Source organism: Epinephelus lanceolatus, chromosome 19, assembly GCF_041903045.1.
Source record: "Epinephelus lanceolatus isolate andai-2023 chromosome 19, ASM4190304v1, whole genome shotgun sequence".
Classification (NCBI taxonomy): domain Eukaryota; kingdom Metazoa; phylum Chordata; class Actinopteri; order Perciformes; family Serranidae; genus Epinephelus; species Epinephelus lanceolatus.
The window spans coordinates 28997678-29011079 of record NC_135752.1 but is presented as its reverse complement, the minus strand read 5'-3'; the positions used below and the strand labels follow the sequence as shown (position 1 = coordinate 29011079).

Genomic DNA, 13402 nt, shown 5'->3' with positions numbered 1-13402 from the left:
TATAAGTATAAAGCACCAGAAAATGGAAATACTCAAGTATGGTATACTTCAAAATTGTTATTAAGCACATTACTTGAGTAAATGTACTTAGTTACTTTCCACCATTGTTTAAATGTTTGTAATCTTTAGAAATGAGAGATTCAGTTATTTTTTTTAAAAAAAAAAAAAAAGATCGAAAGATATGAGTCACATTTTATTGAGATAGTCAAACTATTAGAGAGAAGGTTGATATTTTGACTTAAAACAAAATTATGAGATGCTCAGGTCAATATTCTAAGTAATTTTAAGTCAGAATCATGGCTTTAATGTATCATAACTTGGAATTCGTATATAATTTTCACTGAGTGATTTTGATTTTATTTTTATCATGCCTAACACGTCATGTATTAATGTTTACTGGTGTAAATCAGCTTGATAATATTTTGATAAAAAATAAATGAATAAACACGAAGAAAATACAAATTTAATGAAAGATTGTGTATCAGAATTCAGTCTGTAAGTGGGCCAGCCTTTAGAGATTGTTTTACAATTAAAACAATAAAGTAAAACACAAATGTGTAGCGTATTTTTTTTTAAGATAATTTTGTACACAATGTACACACAAAACTCTACATACAGAGAAAAAAATAAAGGAAAATATAATAAAATAATAATAATAATGATAAGAAATATTAATAATAATAAATAAAAAGTAATACAAATCCAGAATACTGTATGATGGGTTCATATAAAATTAATCAAACACACAGAATTAGTTTTAATTGTCTCCTTTTTCTTAAGACCTCTTAGTATGGTGCCATATGAGGTTTTTAATAGAAAAGTCCAAAATCATCTCTTCTTGTAAATGTACTATTGTCAGGAGAATAAAATTAACTGGCCACAAAATGTCTATTTTTCCACTTCATTGCTTAAAAATATCTTTATTAACTTAATTACCCAGTCCTCCTATTTATATAATATTTAATATCCATCCAAAATATTTTCATAGCCTGTACATACAGTTGTTTCTTCTTCTACTTCACATAAAGTACAAAAATATTCAACATGAATTTAAAATCTCTCCATTGTCTTATTTTGCTGGATATATTTAAAGCATTTTTTTAAAGGAAACCTCGCTAACTTTTTTCAGTTTCTATCCACCAGTGACGTCATCACCGACGCAGAACCCTGAACTGCGCAGGAGCAACGTTTACGAACACACGCACGTGACGTGGACTATTTACCGTGTCCGGAAGTGCTGTGGCTTTTTTTGTGTGTCCAGCTTGGCTGTTTTATCCTCACATTACGGACTCTAGCTGTGATTGTGACGAGCTCAACATAAGAATTAATAATTATTTAGCTCTCACGAGGCGACCGCATGTATTTGTGTGACACAGAGGGAACACAGAGGACGTGTCGCGGGTAAAAAGTTTGTAAATCTAACTTAACTGGCATGCCGGATGGCTAACGTTAGCTAGCATGCTACCAGGCTGAGAAAGCTGCCAGCTGACTGTAGGTTTATTCCTGTGTACAGAGCATTTTACAGATTTAATTTAAACGGAAGAATGAATAGGAGCCAGGAGAAGTCCAGTCAGACTCTTCACCGGACTGCGGTTTAATTTTAATATTGAGGTTACAGTGATGATCAGGATACTGGGAACATAAATACTGGAACTGGTCGAGACTGGGTGACTGAAGATGGAAGATAAATACAGTAGCAACGTGCTGTCAGGGGGGAAACTGGGGATGGTGGAAGGGCCCAACTCTAGGTAAGTGTCTGATATTAATCTGAGCTTAATCTCATCCAGCTGGTGTGAGCTATTGTTTATATTACCTTGACATTAAATCAGTCAAGACAGGTCACTGTAGCTGCTTGGTGTGTCCAAACTACACAAGTATACTTAATTTACAATAATATAATCAGAGAAACAACCAATTCCTCATATTTGAAGAAGCAGAAACAAGTGAATGTTTCCCCATTTTTGCTTGATGATTAACTTAAATTGTCAGTTAATAATTAAAATTGTAAATGATTGATTTCTTTGTCAACCTATCAGTCAACTGGCTGATTGTATCACCACGTATTTGGAATACTGGTGCAAAAAATAGGTCAAAAGCTCATTAGGTGTGCATAATATTTAATAGATTTAGATATTAGGTATTTATTTCTAATGGAAATATATCTATAAACTCTGACAGGTGGAAAGACAGAACGAAAGGATTCTACGTCCGGCTGTATTTTGTTTTTCAGTACCGTAGATAATCAAATGTACGTGGTATGATAACTGTCAATTGTCATATCAGGGTATACCATATTAGTATTAGACTTTTATGTAGCTAGGTAAGTCTTGTTGAGATCAGCAATCTCTTTTACAAGGGAGACCTGGCCAAGACAGCAGCACACAAATAGTTACAGCCACACAACAACACAATATAAACATAAAGATACACAGCAACTTGTAGAAATATTAGAGCACCTGTGCACAATGACAAGACCCAACCGACTCATTCATCCTTGTACTTGAGAGTTTTATGAATGAGTGAAATGAGAGTTTTAAAATCAGGTTGAGAGACCAATTCATGTAGTTTCAAGTGAGAGGAGCAGAGCACATACAAGCTTTCTCTCCCAGCTCAGGCCGCGCACAAGGAACAGACAGCAAAACTATCTTCAGATCTCAGGCTGCAGCTTCAGTCATCTCTGTTCAATCAAAGTACAAATGTACAAAGGGAGTTTATTCAGCATTGCTTTATAAATTAACAAATAATAGCGACTGAGCCTACGACAGGTCAAAGACGGCCAACCAGCCCCGTAACAGCCCTGTTCTTCCAACTACAAAAGCTGTTTGTTTGCCACATGATTTTAGTCAACACATTGTCTCTGTTCAGCCCATCTGTGTGTCTATCAGCTGTGACAACAAGTGTCATGGGGTCCTCCAGCAACAAGGGCACTTATTTTCTGTCTATTCATTATTTGATGGGCCATAAGTGTTTGTTAAACCAAACAAGACTTGTCAAAGTAGAGGTGTGAAAAAATTAATATCACTTTAGCCTAAATAGTGTTGTCAAAAATCTAAATTTGCCGATACATGTCAATTCTGAATATTTAAAATGGTTTCAATGCTCATATTCAGCTGTATTGATAAACCAATATCGGCTGTGCTTTCTTGCTTTCTTTTATTGTGAATGTTCAATACAGTCATTCTGCTGTTTGCTGCTACTAATCAAGAAAGAGAAGTCATCATCATGTTTGATATGTATTTAATCAAACCTTTAGGTTTTTTGCCCACAGTGTCAATTTTAACCATGATACTGAAAATAGTATCATATATCGATAGTCTTCGAGGTGTTGTATTAAAGTTAGAAATTTTAGTATTGTGACGACACTATACCGTGTACCACTGCAGCCCTAAATAGGACATTATTTTTCTGTATCACTCATCTTCAGCACTAATATATTTTTTTGTCCTTTTCCATTTCAGGTTAACCAGATACATAGTTTTACTGGTTATCACAAAGGTCCTCAAGGCTCTTGGGATCTTTGAATCTTACGATATCCTGAAGGTTGTTCACATCGTCCAGTTCATCTTCATACTAAAATTAGGGTAAGAGCTCTGACGCTTATTGTTTTTTGCTTAGGCTTCATTTCAGCCATTGTGTTCAACTTGCACTTGTTAATTTGTATTATTATTATTATTATTACTGTATGTTTTGTATTTATGGACGGTGAACACATGCTGACAGTGATCTCTCTCCTTTCTCAGGAGTGCCGTCGTTCTACTTTTCTTTCAAAAGCCTTTCTCCTCTGGCAAAGTCATCTCAAAACGACAGGTTTGTTGGATTTCTTCCACTTCTGTTTGTGTGGGATCCAGCTTTTGCTTCATTCTTGGCTCAAAACGTCCTCCGTCGTTTCTCCTTCATTCGACTTAACAGTAGGGACACACAGTGTTTGTTAGATCTTTTACCCACCTGTGAGGGCTAATCTGTTGTCTGTAGTGTTTTAAGCAATTTTAAGGTTGAGCTTTGTAGTAGTAAGATATATTTTTTTCATGACAGACACAGTATCAATGCCACCGTAAAGCCATGGTGTCGACCTGCCATAGTGATTAAACTGTCTTCTTGTTCAATCTGTTTTCTTTGCAGTGGATAAAGTTACTAAAGCATGCTGTTTTCAGCTGTGTCATATCCCTCCTGGGCTTCTTTGGTCTAACTCTGTGTGGACCTCTGAGGTAAAATGTCACCATAAATGAGTGTGTTATTCAAAGCTGTTAAAAACAATAATGCTTTGTGCATGCATGTGAGCATGTTGTTTTAAGTGTGGGTGTGTTTATGTCTCTGTGTATTTGTGCTTATATACAGGGTATTATTAAAACCTGGCTCGTGTCTTTTTACAGGACATTGTTGCTTTTTGAGCACAGTGATGTGGTGGTCATTGCTCTCCTTGGCGTCCTGTTCACAAGCTCAGGAGGGGGGCCGTCCAAGGTAGGAGACCACGAATTCACAAAACTGAAACTTATTTTTATGAAAAAAAAAAAAGCAATACAGTGCAGGGAGAGGCAAAAAACCCAGAGGGCTTATTCTTGCTGATGCACAGCCTTGGTGTCAGCTCTGTTTTGGTTCTTTTTAAAGGAACGTTTCACCCAAAAACACTACAAAACAGATAAAATGTAGTAAAATGTACTCAATAACATTTGGTCAAGGTCATTTTGACACTGCCTGAAATGAAACAGCAATTTTAGACTGTGTATACTGCCTCAGATTATCAGTGTGGAAGATATATGTAATATGCATTTGTTTGTCTGTCTAAATGTGTGCAGACCAGAGGCGCTGCTCTCTTCATCATCGCTGTGATCTGCCTCCTCCTCTTTGACAATGACGATCTCATGGCAAAGATGGCGGAGCACCGTATCCTTTGCTCCTTATAAAGGGCATTTTTTTCCCACTGTTACTGACCTGATCTGTTTGTGTTCATCATATCTCTCTGTTTTTATCATGTTTTTAAAAATCATGCTTTTGACCCCTCTCTAGAAGATGCAGTTTTTGCTACATGGCATAATCTTGGCATAAAGTGATTTAATGACTTGTACATTCAAGGAGTATTTGCATCCTATGAACAGATCTCAAAACAGTTCAATTTTTCAAATAATTATTTATTCAGATACTTTCAGATTTGCAGTTTTGTTCAAAATATGACCCCTCAATATCCCTTTCAGCCTATAAGCCCACCCATAGATGCTTTTTCACCCCCACCCCCTACACTAAAGGGTACAATTTCATATATATATGAGAGAATTTTCTCTCTTCAGAACTCTTCAATTCTTCCTATCAAAATTGCATGGGAGCAGGATTTAGGTAAAGAAATTAACAATGACTTATGGAAGGATATTCTTCTTCGTGTCCATTCCTCGTCCACGTGTGCCAAACAGGGCTTAATTCAATGTAAAATTGTGCACCGCACACATTGGACAAAACTCAAACTCATGTTTACCTTGACTCGTCTTACTAACCAGCTGAGGGACATCATGACAGCGCGCTCACTCATTTCCTCTACACAGCCATCGCGTTCTTAGGGGTTGCAGATCACAAAGTAAGCAAAACACACTTTAAATTTTACATTTGTTGCTTTCTACAGAAGCATAATCAAGTGTTTGTTTTGCTTTCTACATTCATTTCCTCACTCTTGTCTTCCCACCAGGGAGGTGTTGTGCTGCTGGTGGCCTCCCTGTGCCTGAAGGTGGCTTTCCACACGGCCTCCAGGAAACTGTCAGTGGAAATCGGTGGTGCGAAACGCCTCTATGCTCTTGACAACCTGGTCTCTGCTATGGTGCTGCTGCCCTGGGTCATAGTGCTCTCAGCAACCACAGAAGTAAGTGCACAGACCATGTGACAGAATAAGAAATGTGTGAAGTCTGTTTTGTCCTTTTGGAGAAGAGTGTAGAATCATAAAGCTCATAAATTCTGCAGAATTACGCAAAATAAGTTAGAAAATTACAGAGACATAGTGAGCTGTTCTCATTCTCATTTAACTTTACTTACTTTGTAACCAACAAAATGACCAAACTAGAGGTGCTGTTTTAATGATAATGATGTCTCTCTCTTGGTCTGTCCAACACTTTGATCCACAACAAGATATTTACTGGCTAGCTTGCTATAAAGTTTTGTGTCGATAGACTCATTTTTGTCTTTCGTAGGGGTCACAGGGGATGTTAAGGGGAAGATAGCAGGTCAGTACATGCCACACAAAAGTGGTAGACATAATCTGAAAGCTGGGAACCTGGCATAAAACAGTTCACAGGATCCATACTAAAAATGTTTGTACGAACAAAAGCCAAAAATGGTGTCTGCAAATTTTTTTTGACAATGTCTGCAATCAGGCTTCCACCTTACCATCTGCAGCACCAATTTCCTGTCTCCAAAATGTTTGGAAGCATGGCAAAGCAAAGGTTCTCCCATCAAGTCTGTTTTTATATATCACAACTTTTGCGTGGGAAGTGGTGTACGTAAATATGTATAAACATTGTGTTTTGGTTTGGCACCTATTCAGACATTTAAAGTTTGGAGTATAAAGAGGCTTTGAACATTTATGATTACAGTATATGATGTCTATTCCCATGCCAGATTATATCACCTTTATGCACAAATTTGGTACTAAATGTAAGCCTTTTTGGCCAGTTGAGGATGAATAGAAAGGATTAACACATTAAAACACTGAGACCTTGAGGAGCACCTCAAAAAATCCATGCAGTGATTTGGTATCAAAAACTATAGAAACTTGCAGATTTTTGTAAGACTAGCGTTTTTGGCCAAACACTTCTGTTCTGGAAACTGCTCAGAAACCATCTTATTGTTAATGTGTCTATGAAAACTAAACATCCTCTGAATGCTCGAGGTCTGTAGTTTGTGGTAGTAAATTTTCATGAGGCTGTGATTATCTTCAAGGCCACAACAGGTCATTTTATACAGCGATACAGCGGCTTCTATGGGGGCTAACATCATCACACATGAATGAAATTGGGCTCACTGATTTCACAAGTCTTAGTGTTCCAGTCATACCCAGTTTATGCAGTTCCAACACTGTTTATGGGCCTCAGTATGCAGAAATATTCAAATGCAATAGGCAAAAATAACACATCTGCACTGCATGCAAAAAAACTTGACCATGACCTTTGCCCAAAATTATACAGGACTACCATAAATTGGGCATATCTGTAAATGGGAGACTCGTGGGTACCCATGGAAGTCATTTTCATTCAGATATCTTGAGGTGGGAGGTCAAGGGACCCCTGTGAAAATGGCCATGCTACTTTTTCCCTCTGCAAAATTAAGCCTCACTTTGGAGTGTTATTTAACACCCTTTAAACAACAACAAAAAAAAAACCTTGGAAAGACAGTAATGTTGGTCGAAGATGCCGACTTCCTAAGGGGACTGGAAGAGGTTAACTGAAACTATGTCTGTTTATGTTCAGTCCCTTGGGTAATCTATTTGACCTCTTCATTGACTGTTTTTTGTCTCCCCACCAGAGTAAAGTAGAGTCATGGTCGGCCCTCATCCTACCGTTCGGGATGGTCATCTTCTCCGTAATGATCCTGGAATTTTACGTCGAGGCCATCTGCAACACAAAGATGGAGACGCAAAGGTGCGCCCGCTACGGTGCCATCGCTCTCTTCCTCAGCGCCCTGCTGCTGGCCAACTTCTGGACACATCCACTGACAGACCAGCTGCGCTCCATGAGTAAACCGCCCCAGCAGGTCAGCACGGAGCATGTGCTCTCTGGGGGAGTGCTGGTCAGCGCCATCTTCTTCATCATGTGTAAGTAACGGCTGTAGGAGTCAGCAGGATGAGTTTACTGATGATGAAGCTGAGTCGAAACTGTAGTCATGCTGTAGTTCTGCTGTCATTTAAACAAGTTCCTCTTAATCTTCTGAAGTCAAAATGTGGATTTATTCTCATTACTTTCCGTCCATCCTCTCTGCAGCATCCAGTATCCTCTCGTCTCCGTCAAAGAAAGGTCAGAAGGGCACCTTGGTGGGTTACTCACCTGAAGGGACCCCTCTGTACAACTTCATGGGCGACGCCCTGCAGCACACATCGCAGTCCCTCCCACGGTTCATCAAAGATTCTCTGAAACAGATCCTGGAAGAGTACGACTCCAGGCAGATCTTCTACTTCCTGTGTCTCAACCTGGTACGTACAGCGTCAGGGAGAGAAAACTCACAACTGACCATTGCGTGAAAGATCAAAGATATCAATGGGATGTGCAATTTACTGAAAGCACAGCACATGTTTTTGGAGATACAATTAAGCATACAGGAAAAATTACGATGGTAAATAGTGCTTTAAAGGGATAGTTTGAATTTTTTGAAGTATTTATCTATATTCAACGTGTTACCTACAGTAGATCAGTTGGCACACCCCCAGTTTGGGGAGGCAAACTGGCAAACTGCAACACGGAAGCAAAGCAATGTGCTGCTGTGGACGGGGACAGCAACAAAATGTATTTTAGCCATCTTGAAAAAAAATAATACCAGTTTAAGTGTCATGACTGGGAGCGTAGGTGACCAGAAGCTCAGCTGTATAACTCAGTGCTAAACAATGTTAAGCTTTAAAAGTTATTAAAAGAATCCTAAAATCAATACTGAAGTTAACTAGCAACCAACAGAGAGAGGAGAGAACTGGGGTGGTATGTGACCTATGAGTTGTCCCAATTAAAATACAAGGTGCAGCATTCTGTACTGGTTGAAGCGGAGCTACTGAAGATTTACTGAGGAATGTAAACAGTGCATTACATTAGTGGGGGTTGTGAGACTACAAAAGCGTGAATAAGATGTTCTAGTTTCTGCTTCTGTTCTGCCTTTAAGAAACTACAGTTCTGAGTTTGTAAAATCTAATAATTCCAGATTGATAAACCAAATTAAGACAGCTATTACATCCACAAAATGCTTCTTCTCTCCTACAACATCTTAGTGACAGTTGTGTTTGAGAAAGATATTTACAACTCAAAGAAACTTTGAGTCAGTGCAGTAGTGACAGAGGACACTGATGGTATGTCCTCAGTTTTTTAGGGGTTTTATTGACCTCAAGAGGACTTTACATTCTACAATTACATACACAGTGCAAATAATGGTCATCTAAAAGTCGATATTTCTGATATTTTATAACTAAACATACTTAAATTTGAATACAATGTTTTCCTAAAAGAAAGCCTTAGGAAGTGCAGAGCTGTCTTTGAGACACAGGGATGTCAAATTTCTCAGAGATATAACTGGACCTGTTAGATAATTAAATATTTCAGATTTATTTTATAGGTTCTAATTGAATTTTAGTTGTTTTGTCAGAAAATATTCATGACTTTGACTCATTCAAACTCTTGTCTAGACTCGGGTTGACTTTAAATTCTCTTATAATTTTGGGTAAATGTAATGTTCTGCATGTTTCAGGCTTTCACCTTTGTGGAGCTGTTTTACGGCGTCTGGACCAACAGTCTGGGACTGATCTCTGACGGTTTCCACATGCTCTTTGACTGCTCCGCTTTAGTCCTTGGCTTGTTTGCTGCCCTCATGACTCGCTGGAAAGCGACCAGGATCTTCTCCTACGGGTAAAGAACATGTGGACAGGCTGGTAGGAGATAATGGAAAAATTTAAGGCCTTTAAATCTGAGCTGGATGTTTAACAATCGACTTCTGTGGGTTTTTTTCCAGGTATGGTCGTGTGGAGATACTTTCTGGATTCATCAATGGCCTGTTCCTGATGGTCATCGCTTTCTTTGTCTTTGTGGAGTCTGTCACACGAGTGTTGGATCCTCCTAACATAAACACAGACATGCTGACTGTGAGTAAACTGCATCTGTCACTTCATGTAAAGGCTTGTGACTGAATGTCCTGATTTAAGTTAAGTATCTGCTAATACAGAGTCTTCCTCAGATATGTAGATTTTCCTACATGCACACTGAACAATGGAAATATTATTTCAGTTTAGAATTGAGTATTATTGTCAGTGTAAAAGCTTTGAATTGAGAACAAATTACATGCATCATTCACTCTTAAATCCAACTCCATTCTTGCGTCTCAAGTTGCTAATCAGTGTGTAAACTGACCAGGACACAGGAGATTAAGTTGCCCCCAGAGGCTAACTCGTCGTCGGACTGATAACAGATTGGTTCTGAGATTGATGTTAGGGAACATCTGTGTGCCATCAGTTCTTAATGGTCTTTCATCGAGTCACTAGACATCGTCAGTCTGATCTCTGAACTGTTTTTGTCCCCTGCAGCCGGTGTCTGTCGGAGGCTTACTGGTCAACCTGGTGGGTATCTGTGCTTTCAGTCACGCTCACTCCCACGGCGGCAAAAGCTGCTCCTCACACGACCACGGTCACTCTCACCATGGCCACTCCCACAGCGAGCACAGCCACGGAGGCCACGGCCACTCTCATGGAGGGCACGGGCACGGTGGACACAGTCATGGCGGGCACAGCGGACACGGGCATGGTGGACACGGGCACTCCCACGGCTCAGGGGGCGGAGGCATGAACGCTAACATGAGAGGTGTGTGTTCCGTTGATACCCCCCAAAAAAAGGACTTTTTAGAAAGGAAGCTGTAGCCAGATAAAATCCTTGTGTTCTGTCTTCCAGGTGTTTTCCTCCATGTCTTAGCGGACACGTTGGGCAGCGTCGGCGTGATCATCTCCACCATCCTCATCCGTCAATTCGGCTGGTTAATCGCCGACCCTATTTGCTCGCTCTTCATTGCTACGCTCATTTTTCTCAGCGTTATCCCTCTGCTTAAGGACGCCTGCGAGGTTCTGCTCCTACGAATTCCTCCAGAAAATGAGAAGGACCTGAACAGTGCTCTGGAGAAGGTGAGGAGTCAGACACGATGAAGTCACTGCAGCTGATGTTGTCATTCGCTAGAGTGCAGAGGTTTTTGACCCAGGGAAGCGCAGTGTCGAGTGTGAAGTAGTTAAGATTAGCGGTTCTTGGGAAACAAGATGTCCCTTTTTCTTGAAACAACAGATCTATTATAATGTAGTACCCACATCAAGATTCAAAAAGGTTCTCAAGCATTATCATTTTCCTTAGCAACAGTGAAAAAGCTTTTGTGGTGTTAAGTTTTCTGAGTGTTATTTCAGATCGAGAAGATTGAAGGAGTGTTGTCGTACAGAGATCCTCACTTCTGGAGGCATTCAGCCAACATGATCGCAGGGACCATCCATCTCCAGATCATGCCAGATGTGGTAGAGCAGAGGATCATACAGCAGGTCTGTACAAACAGTAGAGTCAGGAGTCAGCCTCCTTGCTCTGACATCTCTCCATTTAATGCATGTATAGGTCCTGTTTGTGCATGTGTGTGTATTTCAGGCAGGTGTGTATATGACAACAGAGTGAAAAATTGAATTTCCCCTTGAGGATTAATAAGGTATACCTTCTTCTTCTTCTTCATAGGTGACGGCCATTTTGAAAGACGCAGGGGTGAACAATCTGTCGATCCAGGTGGAGAAGGAGGCTTACTTCCAGCACATGTCTGGACTTAGCACAGGATTTCAGGAAGTTCTGGCAATGACGCAGCAGATGGAGTCCATGAAATACCTTAAAGACGGGACGTGTATCATGTAACGACCATCTGCTGGACCAAGTGAAACTTTCCTGAGTCAACCCTTTTTCATTGAAATGTACAGTATATGTATGTATGTGGTTAAAATAAATCTGAATATATTGGTTTTATTTTTGTGTCTGCTGCGTTTTGTATTTGTGTGCAGAAAAAATACTTTGTTTTTCTGCTCCAAACATTCGATATTTAACAGACTTACTTGTACCAACAAAGAAAATGCCTTTAGATTGTCGCGATACTTAAAAACTAAAAACTCACTGCATTGAGAAAAACATTTAAATATAAGTCCAATGAAATGGGTCGATGGCATGTTCATAGCAATAGCTGTATAACACTTTAATAGGAGATGTAAAAAGACAACATACTTACAGTTAATATGTTTAATAAGTGGTCTTAATGTGTAAGGATACAAATCTGCATCTTAAAGTAAAGGCAGTGTGGATATGTGCACTGTCATGGAAAAACTTTTAAGTATTGACATTAGCAACCAAAAGGCAGCACTGTCACGCTAAAAGTCAAGGTTTGCTTTACCAACTAATCAGTGTCATACTTAACATAATCAGCCCTTCTTTGTCTGACTGCTTGTCTAATAGTTCAAAAGAAATGCATTTTACTTTCTAAGGCACAGCTCTAATCCGTGGGGATTGTAGCTGTCACCTCCCACCCTGCAGGCCTAAAATTACCTGGATCCAGTAACTGCAGCTTACTGCTGCTTCTGACCAAATCCAGCTTTTAGTGGTTCAAGCCTGAAGGGCTGAAACCCTGTTGCTTTTGTGTGTATTTGGTTTTCCTAATCTTCTACATAAGTGTTTTTGCAAATTCCTCTGAGGTGGATGGAATTTTTGACAATGATTAGAAGTTGTGCGCAAATGCACAAAAAATATGGAGGCGCTATAATTAAAGGTAAAAATTTTGAACTATAAAAATATATATCCTATAAAAGAAACTTGGTACAGATGTTCATCTATACTCACTCTACAAATTTGCCTCAAGAACTACAAAGTAAACAAGATTTTCCGCCATTTTGAATTCTTTGAGAATAGGTTTGATTTGTATCAAATTTTCTGTGAATCATTGTTGGAACAAACTTGTCAAAAAATATCAAAAGCTTGTTGACACTTGATCAGTGAACTTTAAAGGGCTGTGTCTCAGCACATTTATAGACCAAACTCCGTAACCGCTAAGCCAATCATCACAAAATTTGTTGGAGATGCCCACATAAGAACCTGAAACATACCCTGAAAATTTTGTTGTAATTGGCCACCAGGAGGAGCTACAAATGGAAAAAGAAAAAAACAAAACAAATCAGACTATAAATCAGAACGTGATTGTCTAATCAGTTCAGAACTCGCAGGATATGTTTCATAATAACATTGAACCATCTGTGTAAAATAATTTTAAAATTGCTCAATAGGGTGCGCCACTAGTTCCAAACATGCATGGGCCTGGCGCAGTTTGGCCATTAAATAATTACGGTTTGTCCAAATGTCACCAAAATCTGAGGATGATTTTAAATTCAGCTGTTAAAACATGTTTTTGAAACTGACCAATAGGGGGCGATGGTGTTGCCAAAAAAGTGCGTAACCCAACTTTTGATTGTAAATAAACGACCGTCTGATTGTCGTAAAACCTGTTCGAAATTTTTAATGCAGGTGTCAGAAACTGTCAAAGGTCTCGATCCTCCGAAGCTTTTAACTTTTAAAGATCTGTGTAAGCTTGAATACTAATACCACAGCTTGCAGCTATATTTATTTTTCCTTTTTTTTTCATAATAATAATTTTTATTGTCATGTGTTCGTGACCAAAGAAAAGAAAACCAGAA

The 13402-nt window shown here is 39.1% G+C and overlaps 1 protein-coding gene across 1 annotated transcript; it reads left to right on the top strand.

Annotated features, from left to right (window-relative positions):
* The first annotated feature begins 1218 nt into the window (after nucleotides 1-1218).
* On the top strand, nucleotides 1219-11693 carry slc30a5 (solute carrier family 30 member 5). Its single transcript, XM_033646071.2, has 16 exons — nucleotides 1219-1748; nucleotides 3459-3581; nucleotides 3741-3807; nucleotides 4120-4205; nucleotides 4371-4458; nucleotides 4794-4881; nucleotides 5487-5563; nucleotides 5672-5842; nucleotides 7498-7786; nucleotides 7953-8161; nucleotides 9415-9572; nucleotides 9676-9805; nucleotides 10244-10517; nucleotides 10605-10831; nucleotides 11102-11230; nucleotides 11415-11693. The coding sequence occupies exons 1-16, from the start codon at nucleotides 1678-1680 to the stop codon at nucleotides 11583-11585; spliced, it is 2358 nt and encodes a 785-aa protein (XP_033501962.2). The 5' UTR covers nucleotides 1219-1677; the 3' UTR covers nucleotides 11586-11693.
* Nucleotides 11694-13402: the final 1709 nt, after the last annotated feature.

Bases quoted from the DNA above. Each gene is read 5' to 3' on its own strand.
- slc30a5 (XM_033646071.2), top strand. From the start codon at position 1,678: ATGGAAGATAAATACAGTAGCAACGTGCTGTCAGGGGGGAAACTGGGG. The intron at 5,843-7,497 runs GTAAGTGCACAG...TCTCCCCACCAG, and splicing joins TGCTCTCAGCAACCACAGAA to AGTAAAGTAGAGTCATGGTC. The intron at 11,231-11,414 runs GTCTGTACAAAC...TCTTCTTCATAG, and splicing joins AGCAGAGGATCATACAGCAG to GTGACGGCCATTTTGAAAGA.